The sequence below is a fragment of the Hippopotamus amphibius genome, chromosome 8 (genome assembly GCF_030028045.1).
Source record: "Hippopotamus amphibius kiboko isolate mHipAmp2 chromosome 8, mHipAmp2.hap2, whole genome shotgun sequence".
NCBI classification, from domain to species: Eukaryota; Metazoa; Chordata; class Mammalia; order Artiodactyla; family Hippopotamidae; genus Hippopotamus; species Hippopotamus amphibius.
The window spans coordinates 123633941-123659321 of record NC_080193.1 but is presented as its reverse complement, the minus strand read 5'-3'; the positions used below and the strand labels follow the sequence as shown (position 1 = coordinate 123659321).

The following is a 25381-nucleotide window of genomic DNA, read 5'->3' as shown; positions in this document are numbered from 1 at the left end:
GACCTGCCCTCTGAAAAGCACCACCAGCCACAACCCTCCTGCTAAGATTGTGCAAATGGCCTAAGCGATACACTGGCTTTCAGAATCATTGACCTCCGTGATACTCAGGAAATTGGGCAGACAGGTGAATAAAGAATATTTGGCTTCAGTTGCCTGCTGGTTCCCATGCAAAGAGTTTAACCTCATTTTCAATTATCTTTTTTTCCCCATGAGTATATGAAGAGTCTGTGCAAATAATAGAAAAGGCAAATGCCATCAAATCAGCACCCACTGATGGGGGTGTATAAAATCTAGAGGAATAAGGGACAAACAGACCTGGAAGTAGTCTCTCCTATATTATTTTCCTTTCTTAAATGTTTTAACAGGTTCTTATTGCTGCATTTGCAGTTTCAGGATATTGCTCCACCTATTTCAGAGCAGGAAGTAAGCCATTCAACCCTGTCCTTGGGGAGACTTATGAATGCATTAGAGAGGACAAAGGATTCCGTTTTTTCTCAGAACAGGTAAGTCCCACTGGACTCAGTGAGGTTTCTGTGTAGAAACTGTAGGACAGCTGTTTGATGATGAAAATAGCTTTTTAGTAAACATCTGATTGAGATAGGTTATAATGCTAGTTAACCAAAAATTCACTTAGCCTATCTATATAATTACACCTTCTAAATGTGTTTAAGCATGAAGTTTTTAAAAGTTAAAGATTCAGTAATTTACTTATACATTTTGACAATAATTCACTAATAGAGATGGATGAGTTGAGTAGTTTTTATTTGGGGGTAGCCAACATAAGTTGTAAAAAAAATATTTATGGAAGTTTTAACACTGATGTCATTTTTGTTTTTACATACCAGGTTAGCCATCATCCACCCATTTCTGCCTGTCACTGTGAATCCAAGAATTTTGTGTTTTGGCAAGGTTTGTATTTCAATTACAACTTGAAAATCCAATTGAGGAGCCTATGAGAAAGTTTCTAGTTTCCAAAGTACTCGGTTTAGATTTCTACTTCTAGAACTCAGAGAATATTGATAGTTGGTGTGGAGTTCAGTTTGAGAAATTAGATTTCCTGATTTAAATATGAAACTGTGTCATCTAGGAGACGGGATTATTTACTTAAGAAGGAAAGCCCTGTGGGACAGCAGAGCGCTATGCTGACTATGTCAGCTCTGGGCTATTTCTTTACCTCATTGTGCCTCATTGTCTGCATCTATGGCATGGAGGTTGTATCTGCTGGCTTCTTGCTTCTTGAGAGTGTGCAAAGAGTTCTTAATCCTGCAAGAAGCCTCTACAACACATCATCTGTGGTCACAGTCTATTTAGATATATATACATTGCAATAATTTCTGGTCTTTAACTCATTGAGGCTTGGGGGTTTGGATTGAACTCTCTACTAAATCAATACCCTCGTTCAGTTAGAATGTTTCAAACTTGCCTAGAATAAAAAGTTTCAAAACCCCTCTAGAAAGAAAAAAATATGTATGTAAATTTACCATTAAATGTGAATAGTTCCTTCACATTTGAAAGGGTACTTCCCTGATCACAGTATAACTCTTCTCACATATACCTCCTCAATCTAAAAATGATATGAAATGATAGAGCAGCTCTGTGACTGTACTTTATTGCAGATTAAGAAAGTAAATCATTTCTTATTCATAACAAAGAGTCAGAAATTTTGTGGAGATAGCACTAAGCTCCCTTAATTCATCAAAATGAGATTGGGCAGTTACTACAAATGCACAGATATACCTGAGTGTCCACAAGTAAAACATAAAGCCATCATGTGAGATGAAGTGCTAGGCCCTGGGTAATATCTTAACAACCAGCATAGGACCATGTTCATTAAGTTAATCCCACTTTCTCATAAATCTTACCTATCTGTATTTAGAGGCTTTATTTTTTTACTGTCCTCCCAAATCATGTAACTTCAAATAAATGTGTATATAAATTAATGATACTGCCATACCACAATCTTCAATTACTTTTATTGATACTATACACCATACACACACACACACACACAAAATATTTCCACCATTTATTTAAAACTTAAGACAACATTTGTGGAGACATTAAAGCAGAGTAGAGTCTCTGTATTTGTGTATGTGAATATGCACACATACACAGATTATTCCAAGCCTTTCCAGTTTTATTTGTTGAAAACACATATAGAATATATATTATAGAAAAGCATAGATAGATTTTTATTTTTTTGGTTTACACTTGATCTTCTCACCTTGGGCCATCCTCAGGCACTTATGTTAAAACAACAATATAGATCAATTGTGATTACAAAAGTTCTTTGTAAAATGTATTACAAAAGTTCATTTTTCTAGAGTTAAATGGTTAGATATGGAGTGTATATTTCTTGTCCTCTGCCTTATGTCGTTTAGATATCAGATGGAAAAACAAGTTCTGGGGGAAGTCAATGGAAATCCTGCCTGTGGGAACCCTGAATGTCATGCTTCCAAAGTAGGTTGCTCTCACCTTCCTTTTGGCCTCTTCTCTGATTTTCTAAATCATAAATGAGTATTTGAAACTCTAGAAGGTGGCGAGGGGCCATTTCCCTGTATGACCAATGCTTATGTTAACTTCACCGAAGTTTTGAGACTGGACCCCCACAAAAGCAAAGGAGAATTTTATCATATGTGTCAAAGCTTCCTTTTTATCTCTTCACATCCTCCATTCATCAGTCAGCACCTACTTGTCCCAGTCACCATGTTAGTTTGCATTTTATTTTTATTTTTAAAAATTTTTTTATTGAAGTATAGTTGAATTACATTTTATTAATTACTGCTGTACAGTAAAGTTCCTCAGTTATACATATATATACATTCTTTTTCATATTCTTTTCCGTTATGGTTTATTACAGAATATTGAATATAGTTCCCTGTGCTATATAGTAGGACCTTGTTGTTTATCCAGTCTATACATACCAGTTTGTATCTGATAATCCCAAACTCCCACTCCTACCCTCTCCCACCCTCCTCCCCCTTGGCAACCACCAGTCTATTCTCTATGTCCCTGTGAATTTGCATTTTATATGAAAAGTTCTTTTTTAACCATTTCTTTTCTGTATAATTTATACTTTCACTTTTGAGTTCATCTTAGATCCAGGCACTATTTTTAATGTGGAAGTTATTTTATTATGGAAGTGATGGAATCCTTTTACGGTTGTTTTCTAGAGAATATAGCCTATATATCTTTAAATTAATTGAAATTTTCATTGAGCCCAAAAGCTTGATTGTTTTTCTTTCTTTCTTCATTTAGTTGATTTTGTCTGTTTTGTTTTTATCTATTTGAATGACAGAATTTGCTGGTAGATTGAATATAGAGGATGGTGGGGAGAGGGAGGAATTCCCAGGACCACAAAATAAATTTTCAGTATTTACAAACTTATGAGGAAGAGAGTTTTCTCAGTTATATATAGTGCCTACATCATACCAATTCATAAGTTTTCTAGAAACCCAAAAGCATTTTATTTGAATATATACATAATGTGCAAATTTAAATGTGATTTGAAAATATGTCATCTCATTCCTTGGCAGAAACTCTATAACCTTACTCCCCAGAATGTGCATTAGATTTATGCTATCTGTGCTCATCTGTCTCCTCCCAAAGAATTATTCACATATTTGGCCTTAACTCACAGCATGAAACAATGTCCTCAGAGTAGCCTTTCTTGAGTGCACAGCCTACGGTGCCTCTCTCCTCCCTGGAACCCTTCTGTGATGGCCCGTTGCCTGCAGGGTACATCCAGACTCATTGGTGTGTCATTGAGGACCTTGCCTGCTCTGCCCCATCCCACCTTTCCAGCCTTGCCTCCTGCCACACCCACTCAGTGGTAGCATGCCACATACAGGTCCCCGGATTCACTGTGTTCTTCTGGTCTCTGTGGCTTTGTCTCTGCTTTTCCCAGCCTGTAATGCCTTCCCATTCATCCTCCAAGCTTAGAACAAACCCAGCCTCCTCTAGAAAATCTTCCTTGACACTCAGCCCACATTCCAGGCAGATCTAAGGACACTCCTCTGTGCTCTCATAAGCATCCATCTACCCCTACCTTACTGTTGGCTCCAGGAGTTCAGGAAAAAGCCCTACTCAACTTGGTAGCTTTAGCACCTGGCCCATAGAAAGTATTGAAACCTTCCTTAAATGAGTGAATCATGTAATAAATGTCCTTGACCATGTACAAACTTCCAACAAAGAAGTGAGAGGACGATGAGGGAAAAGGAAGCTTTGGCCAAAAATATTCTGATTGGTAGAAACAGTAATATATATTTGTGACCTTCATTGTTTTTAATCAATGTTGTATTCTTCACTAGGTACGGAGATTGCTATGTGTGGAATAAGGTCACCACATGCATACACAACATCCTAAGTGGGAGGAGATGGATAGAGCATTACGGAGAAGTAACCATTAGAAATACCAAAAGCAGTGTTTGCATTTGCAAACTTACATTTGTCAAGGTAACTCACATCTTACAATATAGCAAAGGAAAGATACATAAAATGCTTCCCAGGGAAGAAATAAAACAATTACCTTAAGCAGCAGCAAGCGAGTCAGTCCTGTATTATTGATCCATACAGACATTTTAGATAAGAAAGCAGAACCAACTGGTGGAGTTGCTCTGGACATGCAGACATCTGACTGTGTAGAGGTCAAGAGAGGCACCATCTTGAAACAGAAAAAAAAAAATCTTTTTAAAGAATTTTCTTTTTAAGCATCCAGTCAGTTCATTAAGTAAAATTCCAGAGAGTCCTTCTTGCTTGTAACAAGTCTCCTGGTTTATATTCTATTTATATTCCTGCTTGATTACAACATATTCAAATGATCTTATTTTAGGAAACTAAATATATCGCAGTTGTCATTTTCTGAAGATGCATAGAGATGATAGTTTCCAGTCCCTATAAGCTTCTCCAACTCTGCCACTATTATATATAATCTTAAATAAATTCAACAAAAAGCAGTACCTTTATTAACGAGAAAAGATGTTAGATGTTTTTTCCTTTGTTTCTTATAGACTGATTAGCTGGCTCAGAACCAGAGAGCCAGGATCACTATTTGTGCCGACTGGGTCATGGCAGTAACTGTGCACTTAGTTTTCTAGGCGGCAAGAAAGTTCGATTTAGGCCTGCCCCCAATATTGGCAAGAGCTTAGGGCAAGAGTACAAAATGACAGTCCCCATACCATATGTGTAAATATTTAAAATATGTAAATCGGGCCCACACGCTGTCAAATAAAATATGTTTTATCCTTTCATCCTGACAAAAGTACTTTTTTTAACAAAACCTGCAAGTCCAGGTTGGACACTTGGGAACACCGAGCTGGAAACCCAGCAGCACAGGAGAGCCAATCTGGCCCCTGGCCTTCCCCACTCGCTGCCCACCCCCGGCTCTGCCCTGCGCTGCAAGGGGCCACAAACACGTGTGTAGACAGTCCAGCTCACACATCCAAGCTCTGTCCACACCTCCTCAAGCAGCCACCCTTGGCCACCCGTCAGGCCTACTCATTCATACATTCATCTGCCCTTGGGGGGGATGAATCCAAGGAAGGGCCTGTGCAGGCTGTGGAATAAGCTTAGAGCCATTTGGACAAGGAATTCTAGGGTCCTGCATACTTGGGGCCTGCTCTAGAATAGGGGCCATGGGATCGAGATGGGTAAGTTCCCACAGACTTCTGACCCCCTGGGGAAGACCATGGCTGGGAGAGAGCCAGAACAACGTCTTCCTGATTAAATTTAGCCATTTACAGCTACTGTGAAAATTATTTTACAAACTGTGTCTCCAGTGTTGCCAATTGAAAGTCATTAAAATCCATGGGCCAAATGAAATTCAAGTCAGGACGATGGGAGGAAGAAATTACTAACCTATAAATTAATATTCACTTAAGATAGAAACTGAGCCTTCACTGGGCTGTGCTATCATGCTCTAGCATGGAGTGGGGTCATCCCTTTCTTAAAAGTTACGCCAACTAACACTTAGATAGCCACCTTTCCATGCAGAACATTTTGAGATAGATGTCTGGAAATGGTTTGCCTGAGAAACTTTAAGGCTAAGAAAATTTTCCGTGTGGAAATTGTAGGGATTGGTGTTATTGAAGAGATCAGGTGTCTTAATTGGAGTTTGGTTTTTCCAGGTGAATTACTGGAATTCTAATGTGAATGAAGTCCAGGGGGTTGTGATGGATCAGGAGGGGAAGGTGGTGCACCAGCTGTTTGGGAAGTGGCATGAAGGACTGTACTGCGGCGTGGCCCCTTCTGCCAAGTGCATCTGGAGACCAGGTGAGACCAGCGTGAGTGTCCTGCCTCAGGCGGCGCTGTGAGTGGCAGAGGGTAGGGCGGGTCAGATCATCCCATAGATGAAAACGATTATAGGTACATTCACACTTAATTTACAAGATAAATACATCCTAATATTTGATCATAAGGAGTTGTTGAATGGAGACCAAATCTGACATGTGGTCAGAAATTAAGCTTTATGTAAAATCTCTCTAAATGTAATGCCCGCATTTCAAAAGCTAGGTATACAAGGTACTTATTAAAGTGTTTAAATTATTGAAATGTGCAAACTCAAATCCTTACTCTTGTAATTTATTCTCTGTTTTAGCAAAACAAAGGAAAGCCTGCAAACATCCGTAATCCACAAATTCAATAATTTAACCAGAATAAGTGATCTTTTTACTTGAGCAGCAAAGAGCTGCAATATGTTGACATTTAATAAAAGACATCGAGAGAGTTCTCGTAATACACTAGCATGTAATTGACTATCAAGTACAAAATGGAACAAGTCTCCACATGACATTTATTTTCATTGGAATTTTGTCAGTTAATCCCTAACTTTAAAATTCGTTGTTGGTTTCCTAAGAGACCTCAATGAGAATTTAAATTCCCTGCTAGTAGAGTGGCTCGTTTATCCATTCAGCAGTTGTAGATTGAGTACTAAGCATCAGGCTTTGTTCTAGGAGCTTGGAGCACATTAGTGAGCAGAACCTGCAAAGACCCTGCCTTTGAATTTGTTTGAAAGTGTCAGTAAGCATTAATTTAGACCAGAATCTTTTTTCTTTGCTAAGTGGAAGTAAATTGTGTTTTTTGGTGAAATCTTAATGCTCGTAGTTAGTCACCTGAGCATTTAGTTACCCAATTGGGTATTTGAAAGGAAAGTTATGCTGTAGTTTAGCCAGTGAAGACTACTATATGTACAAAGTTTTTATTTTAAAGGCTGGATTTTATTAAATATACAAATCTATCAGTTCTGCTAATCAACATAAAGTTTCCCATCTAGCAAAATAAAACCAATTTTAATTCACTTAAAAAATTTGTAGGTACTTCCTTGGAGGTCCAGTGGTTAAGACTCCACACTTCCACTGCAGGGGGCATGGGTTCAGTCCCTGATTGGGGAACTAAGATCCCACATGCTGTGCAGTGCAGCAAAAAAAAAAAAAGTAATCTAATGTTTACAAACTTAATGTTAATGTGAGTATTAATTAAGCTTCTGGATTAAGTCAGCTTCTGCATGTGCTGTAAGCCTCTTTGCCTCTCACAGTGGTTCCTTGACCTCATTCTAGGTTCCATGCCGACCAACTATGAGCTCTACTATGGCTTCACAAGGTTTGCTATTGAGCTCAATGAGTTAGATCCTGTATTAAAAGATCTCCTTCCACCTACAGATGCCCGATTCCGACCAGATCAGAGGTGAGCAGGGCAGTGGTGTTTAAAATGAACACTAGGTCATGGCATGGTGCTTACAGAGTCATCAAGAATTTCGCCACCATTGTTTATTTATTCATTGACTCTTTCATTACCTTATTCACTCAGTAATGGTTGAGTCTTCTACCCTAGGTAAAGAGCATTCAGAAGATGACCATAATAGATTAGCTCAACAAAAGTTCCCCACAGAAGATAACACAGATGTTTTTCAACAAAAAGTGCCCCCCCACCAGTTTACCAGAGGTCTGCAAATTATTGAACTCTTCACTAAATACACAATCACACCTCACCTCAGCGTTTGTACTTCTATACCTCTATTACTCTATAACATGGAGTATCTTTTTTTTTAAATGTATTGACGAGACATTGGTGTTACATTATATAATTATAACATAGATGTATAGTAACATTATATAATTTAGTTTCTATCCATAACCATACAGCTTATAAGATTTAGTTTCTGTCCATCACCATACAGTTGATCCCCTTTTATCCATTTCAGTGAAGAATAAGAGGATAAGATACAGAGGTACCTAGAAATACTTTGAGTCAAAGTCTGGAGTTTTTCTAACATGTTTTTGGTCCCCTAGAGTGTGAGATAGGCTCAAAATACAGTACCTTTAATACCTTCTGATTCTTTTTTTTTATTTTATTTTTTTAAAGCTCTTTATTGGAATATAATTGCTTTACACTGTTGTGCCAATTTTTGAGGTACACCAAAGTGAATCAGTTGTATTTATACATATATCCCCATATCCCCTCCCTCCCTCGACTCCCTCCCACCCTCTCTATCCTGGCCCTCTAAGGCATCACCCATCATCGAGTTTATCTCCCTGTGTTATGCAGGAACAAATACCGTATGCTAACTCATATACATGGAATCTAAAAAAATAAATTAAATAAATTAAAAAATGGCACTGATGAACCCAGTGACAGGGCAAGAATAAAGATGGAGATGTAGAGAACGGACTTGAGGACACAGGGCGGCGGGGGTGGGGGGCAAGGGGGAAGCTGGGATGAAGGGAGAGAGTAGCACTGACATATATACACTACCAAATGTAAAATAGATAGCTCATGATTCTTTTTTTAAAATAATTCTTACATAGTTCTGTACTCATGTTGTCCATTCCTACAAAACTAATTTTACTTCTTACAAAAATTCTATATGTCATACAAATTCCATCCAAGAATGTTTTCTGTTTCCAGGGTCTTTGTGACTTTATCTGTCCTCTGCCAAAATGTTCCCAGTATGGAATGTTCTACCGTTCAGTTCTCTTATATTCCCCCTCTCTCTCTAGAACACGCAGTCTCACCATTTAACATTCAAGCTTATCAATAAGCTTCCTGTACAGTGTGTATCATATTGTATCCCTATTCTTTGCTCTCATTTTGAAATTTAAATATTTGCAAATCACCATTGGGTCTGCTTTTTCTTTCTCAATTCTATTTCAGTATTCCCTTTCTGAATTTCATGTACTATTCATTTCCTTTCTGTGGCCTTTTATAATTTTCCCCAACTGTTACCTTTTCGTTTTTCATCAGTTTTGCTCTCTCCAGTAAAACAGGAAGACTCCTTCCCTCTCCATCTGTTCTAAACGTAGCCGGAGAACAGATACCATCCTCCGTGCACTGGTGTTTACCAAGTGCTTTATGATGACATGGAAAAGGAGCACAACCAGGGACTTCATGATGTTCTAACCCCAGACTCTCTGGTCGTCCTAAAAACCTCCGGTTGTGGAGCCCTGGACAGGACAGAGAAGTCTTCAAAGTCAGCCACTTACCTTTCACGCCTGCCATTTTACTGCTGAGCACAGTAATTCAGTTCACAGACACGGAAAGTATGTTAGCTGGTGGCAGACAGAAAGACTGTGGCCTGGGGCAGGGGGCAGGGCGTCGTAATCAGAGCGTTACTGTTCACTGTGTTATGTTCACAGCCGCCAGAATTTAAGTTTATGCAGATGAGATTATTTTTTTCTCGGAAAAAAGATATTAAAAGATAAACTGCTTTCTGCTTAGATTCTTGGAAGAAGGAAATTTGGAAGCTGCAGCAGCAGAGAAGCAAAGAGTAGAGGAACTCCAGAGATCTCGAAGACGATACATGGAAGAAAACAACCTTGAACATATACCAAAATTTTTTAAGTAAGTCGTTTTATTACCATAGCAAGTTCGTGTTTTGCAAATGGTTGCCGCAAGCAGTGAAAAACTCTAGGTAAAAAGACAATGCGGAATCGGTTCATGTCCAGGGAACTTCAAGGTGGGAAATTAAACTGGTTTTGGTCACTGGTTTTGCTAGCGAAAATACTGAATCAGGTTTTGCTGTTGTGAAAAGTTTGTAACCATAAAAATAAATTTTCCTCGACAGCTCTTTTCTTTTCATGGGCAGCCGTAAAGAATGAGGGTCTTGCCCAGAAGGCTCTTTGTCCTCCAGCTACACCCTTTTGAATGGTAGAAACTTGTTCCCACTCCTTCACCCGGAGATAAGGTGGGACCCCACTGCCCACAAGGTCATCCTGGCTTCGTTAGTATTTAATTTTATTTCTATCCTGTGGAGCTTGTGTCCATTCAGATTTGATCCCTCTGCGGTGTGATTGTGGGTGATTATTACAGGATTATTTACAGGATTATGTGTACATCACACAGACTAAGCTGCAGCTTCCAGGTCCATCTGTTGCCCTTCAGAGGCAGGAAATCAGCTCAGAATAACCTCTGTACCCTTTTCAGCTGCCATCTCCTGGCTGCCCTGGAGCAGAAATGCATCCTTGCCCTTTAGATGTTGAAGGTACCTTCACTGGGCCTGGGCCCTGTGGAGGCTCTTAGAGCTACTGAGGTTGTATACTTTCCCCACACGTGAAGCAGAGAAGATGCTTGTGGGCCTGGGGACTGAAGTCCTAATAGTTACAATATTTGTACATACTTTGTTTGGGCCACTTCACTTTCTAGTCCTGCCTGGAGGTGATTTATTCCCGACCTCAGCCCCTCTCCCCATGACCCTACCCATTTCCACTTCAAACATTTCACAACAAAAATGAGTTTATTTCTGGTCAAAATAGTCAAATCATCAGTCAGCAGAGAGGATGCTCACTGGCTTACCAAGTGCTACTTCTATGTATGTGTCTTATCTACAGGAGAGGGTCCAAGTATCAAGTCACCCAAAGAAGATTTGTGTCTAATGTTGATTTTTGTATTTTCACAGAAAAGTGATTGATGCCAATCAAAGAGAAGCCTGGGTTTCTAACGACACCTACTGGGAGCTTCGAAAGGACCCTGGGTTTAGCAAAGTAGACAGCCCTGTTCTTTGGTAAACTGGGAACGTAGAGCTAGTCAACATATCACGCTCTGAATGAATAAATAACTATGCACAATTATGTTTCTTAGAGCTCCGTGTGGTTTCTGGGTCGACTGAAAACCGACCGTTTGCTTTTCTATTCATCTTTATAATGGACTTTCAGAAGTGCATTAGACAAGGCCCCTAACCACTTTCGGATCCTTTCTGTTTTGCTGCAACCATATTCCTTAAAAAACATCCACACCCTCCTCGAAAAGCAGAGTAAAAGGAGCAGAATATAAAATCCAAAGTCTGAAGAATCTGTAAAGAAAAACAAACTGTAACTGGTGCTTAAAGCCGATCCAGAGAGTTTAAAGGAACATGACATGTGAACCACGCTTCTGGTCCTTTTCCGAAAGTGCCATCCCCTCATTGCAGGAGCTCCTGGGCCACGGCAGTTAGTCAGCTCACACTTCGAGTGTGTCCGTTTGATGTGGTGTACGTGTGCTGGCCTTGTCAACAAAGACGTGATGCTTCTCAGAACCTGTTCCATCTGTATGCCATTGTTCATGCCTTAAGAAACGCAAAGATGTACAATAAATCCTTTTTTAAATGTGTGCTCCTAGGTTTATGTGAGGGACAGATCTTTTGAATCACGGCATGATTCGCTTTCTGGGATCAGAAGAATTATGAGACTAACTCAGAGGGATTGAAAACAGTAAACAACATGTGCTTTACTTCCATATATTGGTTACTGTATCGTATGTCTGAAGGGCAAGAAGGAAAAGGTGTGCTAAGTAGATCTCTGTATTCACGTCGTTGGTCAGTTTCCTCTCCTGCGTACAGTTAATAAACCATCCCTTTTCCACCTAACCTCCCAGTGTGCCCTATTATTTGGCAATATCCATATTTGGTTTGAACCCTCGGCATCAGTGTTAAAACTTTGGAAGGAAATAACAAAAAGCATGTGGAATTTCTCTGTGGGCTTAGGAGTACTGTAAACGTAACTTTTTGAGTGAAACACAGTGTAACCCACATCTATCCTGTGCCCAACCCATTGGCACTGTAGGAATTCCACTGGGAACAGAAGCGAGAACACTGGAAGCTTATTTGCATTGTTTAAATGAGTTCTATGCAAAATCATATTTCACATTTTCATGAAGGGTTTCTGTATGATACATGACCACATATTAAACATTTACCTTGCTATTGGCGGAAATATAAAACTTAAGCTAAGAAATTTATCCATCCCAACAAAAAAGGGGAGCGGTGAGGGGCAGAAATGTGTTTTGCTTCAGGATTTGTTTCTCCCTCCACTCGTACATAGAGGCTTTTGTAGGAATTGCATCAGTATTCCTGAGTTTCTGCACATAGATAACTATGTAAATGCCTATATATTTTTTTAAAAATCTCTTTAGAGATTCTCTTAGAGAATTATAAAATCACATATATTTTATTGTTAGGTTTTTATTCTTAGACTCTTACCATCAGATTTTACGTGTTATTTTAAGCTCTGATAACAAGGTTACTGGCATTTTACATTTTGTTATGAGGTGTTGATTTTAGTGTTGTTTCTGCTCCTCAAAGCATTCCGAATAATGGCTATTCCCCTATGCTGAGAGCGTGAGGGAAAACTCTGAAGTTTCCACTAGATGGAGCAAGTTTTAGTTATCCTGAAATTCATTCCTCTGATCTGAGTCCATACGTTATGTGTACAGCATGCACTGGTTTAGAATGAGATTTCATTGTCAAGCAAACTCCCTAATCCATCACCAGCTCTGACCACATAAGCAACACCCTGCCTCAGTGTCTCAATGCCTTTAATTCCTATTTTAAGTCTTTGGTGGCTTCCCCCATGGTAGTAAAAATTTCCCTTATTATAGCTTATTTTTCTGCTCTTTCATCTTGACATCCTTTTATCTGCATCCTGGGATACATGCCTTTAATTTTAATTAGAATTTAATTAGAATTCTGTTGACTTCCTCATAGAAGTCTGTTCTCCCATAATTGGTAAAACTTCAGGTACCACTTACAGTGGTTCATGTCTGTATTTCCTAGCACTTCCCTGAAGAGTCTCCAAATTTTAGCCTAAAGATAAGGAAAGAATTCTGCAAAGTAAAGATACTACAAGTAGGAAGATACTACAAGTAGGAAGGTAAGGAACTAGGTGACCAGTGATAATATCAGTCAGGCGCTGGAAGAGGACCCAGGACCCATGAGGGAAGCAACTCCTGTACCTCACAGTGGGTTTTAATGGAGAAAGAGAATAACTAGTAGAAAGGACCCTTACTACCTAATAAGTTAAAGGCGCAAAATCAGGTAGGTGAATGTTGGTCAGAGCTAACCTGAAACTCTGACTAGGATTTCAAATGAGAATGAGAAGAATGTCAAATTAATTTAAATCACTGCATTCTTTATAATATCCCAGATTTAGAATCTCTTGAGATTCAGAAGTTCTGATTAGAATTCCAGTTCAAGTGAGCAATTACGTTTTAGAAAACACTCCTATGATACCTGATTCACAAATCTCCCCATCATACATTCATACCAATGTAATGGCCCCATCCTCCATTTCTTTCTCACTTTGTATTTATTTGGTGGTCACAGAATTGTGAGACATTTTGTTTGAAATTTTATATCTGCATAATTTGGGGGGTTTTGAGACTAGTTGAAACAGCAAAAGGATAGAATAGATATTAAATGATTCTTGATGAAACCTAACATATATCTTAGAATTTTATATAAACCTTTTTATTTCGGGGGCAGTTTTTTTCTCCCTAAAATAATCTAGGATAGAGGAGGACTTTCTCTTTACACCTCCCCTGTGATTTACTGTAAGCTCCTTCATGTTTTTGAGCTGGTCCTTAAGGAGAGCAGTAACCAGTGATGCTGGTCTGTGGATGTGGCTGGACAGAACAGATGGATGGCACACGCCAGCACGTGCAGCGGCTGACCAGAAACTGTTTTGCTTGCATATGCTGCTACCCAGGGTGCACATTTACTCTCAGATTTTGCTGTTATTTTATTGGATTTTTCAATTGTCATTATTTTCCATGGGTTACTTTAAATTCCAGGCAATTGTAAAAAATAAACTTCATTTGAGATAGCTTTTAATATTACATATCAATTATATGTGACATAAAAACTACCATATATATTTTGGTAAGCAAGACCAAGGAGATTTTCATACAAGGGATGCCAAGTTGTCGATTTTCTAAACCTTTTGCTCCTCTTCATTATTCTGGCCCCAGGACTTTCAGCAATTCCACTTATCAATCATTACATTAGGTCCTGCCCCCAAGGAGTACTGTGGGGTGGGGGGGGGGGAACAGAGTTAAAGAGAAACTGATCCAGCTGCTTTTTTGCTTAGTTCTGATTACAGCCGTGGCTGGAGAAGAGTTTATAATCATAATCGAATGTACATTTTGTTAGTACCTCGTGGGTTTTAATTATCCATCTTGTCTAATATTGTTCTCTGTCATCCAGATAATGAAGTGTTTGTGGGAGCAGAGCTCCTTACACACCAGGAGGTGTAATAAATGTTTGCACTTGAATCCAGTTGGTATATTATGACTGTGGCATAGTAAATAAAGTTTGTGTACAAAATATTTATTTCTATGGGAGCCATTATGTTCAGGACATATAAAGTGTATCTAATTAAACAACTATGAATCTATTTTGTGCTCTAGAAATATTCTTTGGGGGGAAAAGATAGAAAAAATGTCGTTGGAGCTAAGATTAAAATGTTCGGGTTTTTTTTTTTTCTTTTTTTTTTCCAAAAAGCTAACCAGTCATTTAGAAATAGTACTTATCAAACTAGGATTAGATTCTCTAAGTTTTAATTGAATTTCTTTTGTAAAATTGATACATTTAAACTATACCTTGCATGAATCTTTCCCTTGAACCTGACTTTAATGCATAATTGTAAGAACATACATTTGTGACTGAACCGTAAAACCTTTGTTGCAGCCTTCGCTGCTAGAGAAAATGGCGAAATGTTTAAGAAAGGACTAGCTTTAATTCTTCCAAAATGATATCGAAAGAAGAATGAATTCTTTAAAAACTGCTGTGATGGGAGTCAGCATTCCCAACATCTTAAGCAAATGAGCCCCATGATTAAGGGAGCTTCCAGGTGGCTCTATGCTGCTACCCAGGCTGCAAACTTACTCTCAGAGTTTGCTGGTTTTTAATTAGCTTTTTAAAAATCTAAGTCATTATTTTTCATGGGTTACTTTAAAATGCCCCATACTTTCCAGCTTACAGGCCTGTCAGTCATATGCATCTTTTTGTTTTCCAAAACAACTATCTTACTTGATTCATTTTCTCTTTCCCTCTGGTCCTGAAATCGGGGCAGGGATACATGTCTATTCTTTTGCACTGTGTCATTGAGAGTTTGTAAAATATGCAACATTTATGCACCGTTGCAGGATAATATATCAATATTAGAACCACTGCATTTAGCTCCTGTGGAACACTATTAAATGTCTGTGGGTTAAAAATTACCCCATAATTACATTTATTAGTTTCCTCAGTATCTCCAGATTGGTAGGAAAAAACATAAAAAAGGAATGCTTTATTTTCTGAAAAAAAACAAAAAACAAAAACAAAACAAAAAAACACCTTTTCTATCATTTCTTCCTTCTAAATATAAATTAGGGCAATTTTGGAAAGAGGAATATCAAGTTTTCAGAAAGCAAAGTATAATCCTATTTGAATTCTACCTGTTTCTTCTTACTCTTAGTTAATAGGGTAAGCACAACTTAATACTGTTAAAGACAGAATAATGCTAAAACTATCACTTCTTTTATCTTAGGTAGCAACTCCCCACTTCCTTTCATTATCTTCACTCAGTTATTTCTTTAGGAAATAAAGTGGTTGCTGGAAACTTTTTTTCAGTCACTTCAAGCTTATTTTAAAAGTTTTATTGGGATATAACTGGCATGCAATAAACTTCACATATCTGAACTGTGCAATGTGATACATTTTGACATATGCATATACTCTTGACACCAGCACCGCAATTACAATAGGGCATATACAACACCACCATTCGTTTCTTCTGTCCCTTTCTAATCGCTCTCTCCTCCTCCTCCCCATCCTTCACCCCAAGGCAATCATTGATCTGCTTTCATCACTTTTCAAAATCTGCCTATTTTCTTGTATTAATTGCATATGGAATTTTTCTAGAAGGCTGTATGCATATGGTAGAAGTATGCTTCCAAATCCCTCCCATACCCCTACCCCAGTATCCACCATCAAACAGGAACATATTGCAAGAGAAAGAAGATCTCATTAAGTTCTAGGTTTGGTGACCCACTAAACACTTTAGATTTGAAATACTTAGAAAACAATGAACTATTTCTCACATCAAAATAGTCATGTAAGTTAATTATTTCATTTCCATCTTTAGGGGTCCAAAATAATGATAACATTGAACTTGCTGGCAGTGCTGAGGAAGCCCTAGGAAGTGGTTTTCTCTTATTTGTAATGAAAGAATCCCTGACAAAGCCATGGGAATCCAGAATGACAGCTCTTGAAATAATGTCATGTTGATGAGGAAGGAGAGGGAAGTAGCCTATACTGAGTTATTATTTGCCTCCCCAGCCCTAATTTTGGGTCACAAACATTTGAAACTATCAATGCTCAGGAAGGCTGCTTTTCCGTATCTTAAAATGTTCTCACTCCCCATCTGGAAATACAGTTGCTAAACCTAATTTTGAAAAAGAAATGAAAATGAAGTGCCCAGAATCCAGTGAACTTCTGACACTGGTAACTGTGCAAGTCGAAAGGTTATTCTTCTGCTCCCCAAAGCCTGTTGCTCAAAAGTCAAAACATCCCAGAGACTGTCAACTATAGCATGATTGACGTTCAATGCTAATGAAGAGAAAAGGCAAGAAGGAATAAAGGAGAAATGGAATCTGGGAAAGTAGCTTCTCTAAGTGGGACGGGGATCATGCTCCTTGGGGCAGGTAGATGGATCAGTCCCAGGGGGCCAAGTTATTTATCTTGGATGTTCGTTTCCACGCAGATTCCTGAGCTGCCCTCCAAAGATTCTGAGTCCATAGATCTAGGGTGCGGACCAAGAATCTGAATTTTAACAAGCACCCTCGGCCCCCAGGGAATTTTGCAGCAGACGGGGACCCTCCAATGAGGGTGCCCTGGCTTAACCGCCCACTCCCTCGCCCCTGTTTGTTGTTTTTCTCATAGTGACATTCAAGCAGTTACCAAGAAAGTCTAATTCAAGAACCGAAAACTGCCTAGATCTCAGTGACTCGTGACGCACGCTGCCAGGCGTGGCTTCTCACTTTTGTGACTTCTGTGCCTTGGCCAGGGCTGTCGTATGAAGGTGAAAAGTGTGGAGGGCAGAACTCTGAAACCTACAAGGTGAGACTCTGTTAATCCAGAGCCCCTGCAAGTGTGTTCTGGAGGCATCTAACCAGCCCACGCATCCAGAATTTACCCTTCAAAGCCGTGGGTCAACCTCCCCTGCCCCACCTTGCACTCCCATTTATACCAGGTCCATGACTCCAAGGGGAGTTTTCAATTAATTTATCTTTTTATTTTTATTTTTTTATTTAAAAAAAATTTTTTGGCCATGCCACGTGGCTTTGCAGGAATTTAATTCCCAGACCAGGGCTCGAACCCATGCCCCCTGCAGTGGAAGCTTGGAGCCCTAACTGCTGCACTATCAGGGAATTCCTTATTTATTTATTTATTTATTTTTTAAAGAAATGTGCCCATTTATGTAACAGAGCTTTACCTATTTATTTATATTTTTAATTTTATTGAAGTATAGTTGATTTACAATGTTGTGTTTAATTTCTGCTGTATAGCAAAGTGACTCAGTTATCCATATATTTTCTTTTTTCATATTGTTTTCCATTATGGTTTATCACAGGATATTGAATATAATTCCACGTGCTGTACAGTAAGACCCTGTTGTTTATCCATCCTATATAATAGTTTGCATCTGCTAATGCCAAACTCCCAATCCTTCCCTCCCCCTCCTTAGAAGGAGATTTTTTTAATTGGCTAATGAGGTCCTGGCAGGTGGAAGCCACAGGGAAATTCTGTGGCAAAACATGCTTTGATCACCTGACTGATATTTTTATAATGGGGTCTAGCTGCAAATTCTTTTACCCAGATCAGCTTCTTCCCTGAAAATATTTAAACTTTTTGTTGGAAAAAACTTCACTGTGAAATTCCTCTTTTTATAGTTGAAAGTATAAAGGCACTAGTCATGTACTGTTATTTTGCTGACAGTCATTTTGAGATAGAAAATTAAATTTTATCTTATATTAGTGATAGAATTTCAAGCAACCCTCTACAGAAAAATAGCTTGTAGTTACATTTCCTAATGAAAGAGTAATTACCCACTAAAAAAAATTGATTCTGTGCCACCTCAAAATAAGAGTTGTACCTCTTCAATGAATATTGTATACTAGAATGTTACATTTGTAAGAGCACAGAAAACAGTAAATTTTAAATAAACTATATAAAGAGGCTTGTTTTTTGTGAATAGTACATTCTAATGACCTTTCCACGAAATTAGTAAATATTTTTACCTCCAGCAAGAGACTTCAAACAGGATATAAAGAAGATTGAGTACTTATTCTGACTACATTTCCAGCTATTTTTTCATGTAATAACCATGCAGAAACTGTTTTCAAATCAAACACCAAAACACAGGACTTTTCCCTGTATTTTGAATGTATTTTGAATGAATTATTAAAAGACTCAGAAAGCTGGTTTCAGTTTTCCTTTTGTTTCTAGATTGTAGGAGTAAAGCTGCAGTTCATGAAGACTGCAGGAAACTCAAGATCGCGCAGATCAGTGTTTTCCACGGCTGGTCTCCAGGGAAAGCCCCTGTGGGTAGCTTTCACTCATCCAAGTTCTCCCTTCAGAAAAAGAGTTTTCACAGGGAATGTTTTCTGTCACAAGTGAAAGCACTTCCAATAAAACAGTAATAGTATATCCTGGTCTTTGTATGCATTGTAAGCAGAGGATTTATCAGTCTTGAGCTCCAAGTCTCTAATTTCTTATAAAGAAGTATAGGAAGAAATAATTTCCGACACAGTGTCAAAGAAAGCAATGTACCAAACGTTTGGGTCACTAGAATCCCCAAATCAGTTTCTTCTAAAACGAATATTGACAGTGGACCTATTTTAATCCTGCTGGAATATGTTAAACACATAGGCCCTCGTGCCTTTCAACAGCCTGGTCCACTCTGGTGAATTTATAAGGTGGTTCACAGCCTCATCCCGACACTGCCCAATCATGGAGATGATCTTCTCGAATCCTCTCCTGGAAATGTGCTCCTAGGATTATTCCGAGAAGCTTTGATGTGAGTGGCAGGAGTGCACAAAGAAATCCTTCTCTCTTGTGTCATTGTTTGAAAAGTGTTTTACAATAGAACTTCTTAGCTTAGATGGACAGAGGGATGGAGGGAGAGAGGGAGAGAAAGATTGAGAAGATAAGAACTCAACATGTCAAAGAAATGCTCTACCCCTTGCTGCATGTAATAAAGCAACTGGAAAGCAAATTGAAAATAAGAAGCAAAGGGACACAGTAGACAAAACTTTTATTTGCATAGTCTGTGATTATATAATCACGGCTACCATAAGTCAGTTCCCTCGTCTAATTTGGAAATCATGTCAGAGAATTAACTTTGTATGAGTGCCCACGGCCCCAGTTACATTACACTATTGCTGGCTTGCAGGTAGTTAATTTCTTGGTTTTGTTTTAGCTTCCTGGGCACAAAATTTGGATGCCACACTGGTATAAACACAACTGAGTTTGTGATAGCTCTTCTGCCCAGAGGGAGAGCCATCAGATGGTGAGGGTTGAATGCTGACGGCCACTGGCGGGCCTGACTCGGACTGCAGGGGCCTGTCTGGCAGCCGCTCGGCCGTGCAGCTGTGCAATGTCAACAGCTGCGTGCCTGAGGCAGCTGCTTCTTTTCCATAGAGACTCAGCTAGCAGGGCTAGTCTTCCCTTTCAACAGTGGGTTTGATGAGCTTCCTAAATTTGCAGGGCAGTGGAGGGGGTGGGGCGGGTGTAAAAATTACAAAAATGAATTCCTACCAGGAACCTCTCAGGTCCATAACAAGGTCATCCACGTGCCAAGTACTCTAGGATAAAAACCAGTGATCACACTCAGCTTTTCCTAATTCCTCCTGAAATTGTCCGTCGTTTTGAAGTTTACCACAAGTTTACTTCCCAAGTGCTAGCAACTCAGTATCTTAAACCACCCTTTAAACGCCGGTCATTATCTATAGAATTTTAGGAAGACAAATATGGGAATGAGAATTTTTCTTTCAAAAAAAAATCAAACTCCTTTACATCCAACCCTTCTTCCCAAAGTCTCTCCCCACTAAAGGGTTAATTCTCCACTGCATCTCTCAGAATTTTCTATAGGCTATCAGAATACTTTTTGGTTGTTATTTTTTAAAGCTTCTTGTCTTTATTTAAATTGTTTTTTAAATCCTCTATTAATAAATCTTCCTCTGCTCCTTTTTTACCCCATGTAGAATAAAGTACATTCATATTTATGTAATTAATATACGCGCTTCAAAATGTACGAGTCATATTGTGAGGTCTCTGAGGTTAATTCTCTAAAGTATTCCAAAGGCATTTGTCCTTGACATACAGAGTAAAGGAAATTGACAGAGGAATCGTCTTCATTAACCCTGCCACAATGGGCAAATGATGTTCAAACCGAGATAGGCTTGGACCTGGGACCTGGGACCCTTTACTGGAGTGCTTGCACCTGGACACATCTCTCCTGGAGCAACAGAATACAAAGAAACTATCAGGGACTAAAAATAACTGCATGCATGCACAACTGGGACAGATTATGAGCAATAAGATACAAAGAGGCCAAAAACCAACTGCCACTTCTGAGGAGCCGGGAACAAAAGCAGGGTACTGCGAAGCATCCCTGCACACAGCACCACCAAGGGGGCAGGCAGACCACCTAAGCCACCCCTCTGGACCGACCCACCTATCCACCCCCACCCTCATCCCATTAAGGAACCAGCTGGCTGCCCCCTCAGGGAGCGAGCAAGGGCACCTGTTACTGGTTTTCACTCCCTCGTGCTGCAGCACAAGTCCCAGTGATGCCTTGCTTGCATTCCTCGTCTGGCCTCTTACTGATTTCTATTGGTTAAAAAGTCCAAGGATCCTTGTCAGTAACAAAACCAAGACAGGGTCTCCATGATCCTTTCAAATAGCATCACTTGTGTCACCAATGTCGGTGTGCACTAGCCTTCAGATTTTGCCCATTTACTTCTAAGAGGTACCTGGATATGCAGACACCCACCTAGGCGGCCTCACAGGAGGATGGCATTCCTCGCAAGGCTTCTTCCGTCAGTGATGTTCAGATTCACAGTATTAGCCCCAAGGGGTCAAAGTCATTTTCTAAGTTCTTCACAATTTTGCCAAACATAGTTAACGATACTCAGTGAAACATTCTAAATTTTTTATTTTGTTCAGTGAAAAAGATGTTTTTCCACAGTCTAGCTGAATTGGTGAAAGTGCCTTAAGCTAACGTTATGTTAGAAGCTATATGATCAGGCCACTCAAGATGGCTGTTCTCTTGCTCTCAGTACATCCCCTGCTCGACCACTGTCTACTTCACCAACACTCAGTTCACCTGACTAAGCTTCCTACATACTTGCCCCAGGCCCCAGCTAGTAATTGTTCTAGTCTTTAGATCAGAACATCTCCACCTGGATAGCTTATCAAAGGTGTGGTGAGGGTTGGGCTCCTCCTTATTTCCCTGGTAACCAATGAGCCAACCTGACATGAATTCCTGCCTGTAACAGGTAACCTCCTCCCCTCCCCTGCTGGGAGCAAAGATGGCCGCCATCTCCTGTCAGGCTGCTGCACACGGTGGGGTGTCACTTGGGGACCTCGCTTCAGACAGGTAAGATCCCCCATCCACTAAGCCACTGGTGTCTCTGTCTCTGACTCCGGCTCTCTCTTCAGTCTCGGGGCTGGGCAAGTACAGGGCTTGCAGGCCTGCGAGGTGCAGCTCAACAAAAGCCCTTAGGTTATTAATTTAGATGCTTTGTCTTTAATTTTTGAGCATCTGGAACAAACCCATGCAGATATATTATTTGCGCTTCAGATTTGACAAATTCTGAAAAAGCCTGGCTATCCTCAAAGTGCCGTCTCACATTATATTGCCTTTTCAGTGGATTTGGGGAATCATAAGGAAGAACTTTTCTTTTTCTGGTCGGTGGGGGAAATCTGCAAAACTGCTAACTCATGCATGACGTTGGTGTTTTCAGATACACCCTAGATTTCACTTCTATAAATTACAATTATACTCAAAACCTAGGCCTGTACCTGCTTTAGTTTCTTATTGGTGCTCTAACAAGTTACCACAGACTTAGTGGCTTCATACAACAGATATTTATTCTTTACTATTCTGGAGGCCAGAAGTGCAAAGTGAGTCTTACAAGGCTAAAATCAAGATGTTGGCAGGGCTGGTGGCTTTGGGAAGCTCCAGGGGAGAACGTGTTCCTTGTCTTTTCCAGTTTCTGGTGACTGTCTGCATTCTTTGGCTTGTGGCCACATCTCTCTAATCTCTGCTTCTGTAGTCACATTGCCTTCTCTTCTACAGTCAAATTGCCCTCCTTTCTTTTATAAGAACACTGTGATTTCATTTAAGGCCCAGCCAGATAATCCAGGATAATCTCAACTCAAGATCCTTAATGTAATTATCTGCAAAATCCCTTTTGCCATTTAAAGCAACATTCACAGATTCGGAGGAATAGGACAAGGACATCTTTGGGGGCCATTATTCAGCCTACCCTAGTGGTATTCACAAAGCAGGAGGAGGTGAGTTGCACAGTGCAAATGCAGAGGAAGTTTACATGCTGTTGTTAAATAACATGCCATCGAATATTTAGCCAGTTGCTAGAGCTGAGACACCTAAGATGATTCTCTTACAAATCTGTCGTCTTTACCTAAAATAGCACTTGGCATATTGTAGGTATGCAAGAAATATTTATTGAATGAATAAATGACTACAGCTCCACTTGGAGTTTGCAGACAGAAGAAAATGAAAGTATCTGAAGAAAATAACTTTGAATTTTCTTATTACATTAAGATCATACAAGCAAGTATGTTTTGAAACTTTTTTAAATAAAGGTTTCCATGAAAATGATTCACTGAGTTAAATGGGAAAATACAACAGGTAACAACTGAGAGGGAAATCAGTTGCTTCCATTCCTCGGCAGACTCATCCAGTAAGGCATATACCTCTAAAGACAGAGAAAGTGGGAACATAGAAAACCACATAGGTGGGCTGCCTCTAGCTTCCTTAGTTTTTCCATCACACTGTACTGCATCTGGTCACTATTCTTATAATGATGAGTGACTAAAGGTATCATTTAAATTTAGACCCATGTTAGTGCAATGACCTGGATGACCTCAGCAATTTCCATTGGCCCTAAAATGATCTGACTTTAGAACAACAAAATCCTATCTAAGCTAAACCCTGGTTTAAAGCAGTATGAAAACCAGAATCCTCTAACATACTTAACTTGAAAGGAGAAGAATATTTGTTTATAATGGAAAAGTCCAGTTGTTTGTCAGTCATAAAATTCTTCTCTCAGCCCTCCTCTAAACAAACTCACTTTCTCTTCTCATTAACATGTGAACTTGTTGCCTAAGTAAGCCAAATGAGATTTAAAAAAATGATACCTTCTTATCAATTTCATCCTTGGGGAGCAGGAGGAAAATGTCACAAAAAACCGCAAAAGAGCCTGTATGAATCTAAAATAAAAATAAAGCTCTTATCTGAGAGTGAGAATATGAAGATGGTTTGGAAACTCCCTGGGAACAAGTACATGCCTGTACACTCGGTAAATGACATTCTTACACAAATGAGAACTGACAGGGAATATGTATTCTGTGCTGAGGCCAGAGCTGGGAAAGGTTAGTGTCGAGCGAGTTGTATCTGTTGTCTGCCACCAGGAGTAGAATTCTGAGCACTTCTGCCAGTACTAGTGGGTTTTGTTTTGATGACCTATTAGTGAAACAAAAATACTGATGTTTAAAGATAGTGGAGTTTTTTTTCTGTTACATGGTTTCCCTGGGCAAAAAGCCAAAGAAGGTGAGAGATTTTGATAAGCATTTCTAAATGATAGCAGAGAATGTAAATCTGTATTTCTCCTCGGCCACACTGCCTTTACCACTCTGCTCGGAGCCATTGTACTAAGGCATTTCTCTGTGAGGGCTCTTTATTCTGAGTGTTTGTCTTTGATGAGGAGTCGAAGCACAATCAACAGGAATTTTCTTGGCGTGTTACATAAAGAGACAGATTCTTCAGGTTCTGCTGTGACCACTTATCAATGTTTAGAGAAATTAGTAGGTACCATTCAATACCAGGAAGAAAATTAGGAGAAAAATCATTCACAGAATTCAAAGGTTGATAGAAAAGAATTTGTATAGCAGTAACCAGGACTGAAAGTTAAGTACTGAATTTCTGTTTTCTCAGTAAAGTTGATTAAGAATGTGTAACTTGCACAGAATGTTATCAACATTTACCATCCATCATTGGTAATTTCATCCGCCACGAAATCAGTGACCGCAGTGTGGAAATGAATGAAAACCATCCACATGAGCACACAGGCTTTTTATGCAGAGTTTGCTATAGCAAGGGAGCCACCATCACTTGCTTTTGGCAGAGACCCAAAGGCAGATGGCAGGTAAGGGGGTGGGAAGTTTCTTTGTTTGTTTGGCAAAGCTCTATATTGAAAAATTTTTTCAGATACACTTGGATTGGAAACTGTTGACATGGGGAAAATGAAGGCAGACTAACTAGAAGCAGTATATCTTACATGTTTAGCTTGGGAAGTATATTTGGCTTTCTTTGGTTGGTCCTGAGTTGGATATCGAGGCGAAAATGAAGCTGGCAGTCATTGACTGAGTCCTGGCAGCTCTGGGTGGATTGCTGCTGAAGTTGTAGGCAAGAATTCTGTTGTCATATATGGTATGGCCATTGTCTGTTTGTCCATTCAGTCTCTTAACATGAAAACCAGAATAAAAAAAAAAAGCCAGAAGATTCAAATCTGCTGAGAAGGCATGCGTGAAGACAATGGTTTAACACACACAGCAGCAGAAGGTGCATTTTCACATCACTCTGTGAAGCGTAACTTTCATTCAGGTCATGTTTACCTACTTCTACATCACTTTTACTCACATTGAGTCCAAACTTCTTATGTGCACACTAACATGCAGCAATAACTGTTAGTGTGTTGGCTCCATTAGCAAAAGAATTTTGTAGATAATTAAAATGTCAATTTTTAAAAACTGAAGTATAGTTGATTTACAATGTTTCAGGTATGCAGCAAAGTGAATCAGTTACACATCTATCTATGTATCTATCCTTTTTCAGATTCTTTTCCA

General features: G+C 39.3%; 2 protein-coding genes across 6 annotated transcripts in view; both read left to right on the top strand.

Annotated features, from left to right (window-relative positions):
• Positions 1-14223, top strand: part of OSBPL6 (oxysterol binding protein like 6) — a 194463-nt gene extending 180240 nt beyond the window's left edge. For all 4 annotated transcript variants that reach the window (XM_057744653.1, XM_057744652.1, XM_057744651.1 and 1 more), the window contains 8 exons: positions 366-503; positions 846-909; positions 2382-2460; positions 4311-4455; positions 6126-6270; positions 7554-7680; positions 9712-9834; positions 10889-14223. In XM_057744653.1, the coding sequence (XP_057600636.1) occupies positions 366-503; positions 846-909; positions 2382-2460; positions 4311-4455; positions 6126-6270; positions 7554-7680; positions 9712-9834; positions 10889-10997 (930 nt within the window). In that variant the 3' untranslated portion in view covers positions 10998-14223. The remainder of the gene's footprint in view (positions 1-365; positions 504-845; positions 910-2381; positions 2461-4310; positions 4456-6125; positions 6271-7553; positions 7681-9711; positions 9835-10888) is intronic.
• A 7586-nt stretch (positions 14224-21809) lies between these two features.
• Positions 21810-25381, top strand: part of PJVK (pejvakin) — a 48087-nt gene continuing 44515 nt past the window's right edge. The window contains exon 1 of one of the 2 annotated variants that reach the window (XM_057746413.1): positions 21810-21887. The gene's annotated coding sequence lies outside the window, so the exon portion shown is untranslated. Of the gene's footprint in view, positions 21888-22771; positions 22808-25381 lie in introns of those variants that run through there. The other variant, XM_057746417.1, reaches the window with a different exon arrangement.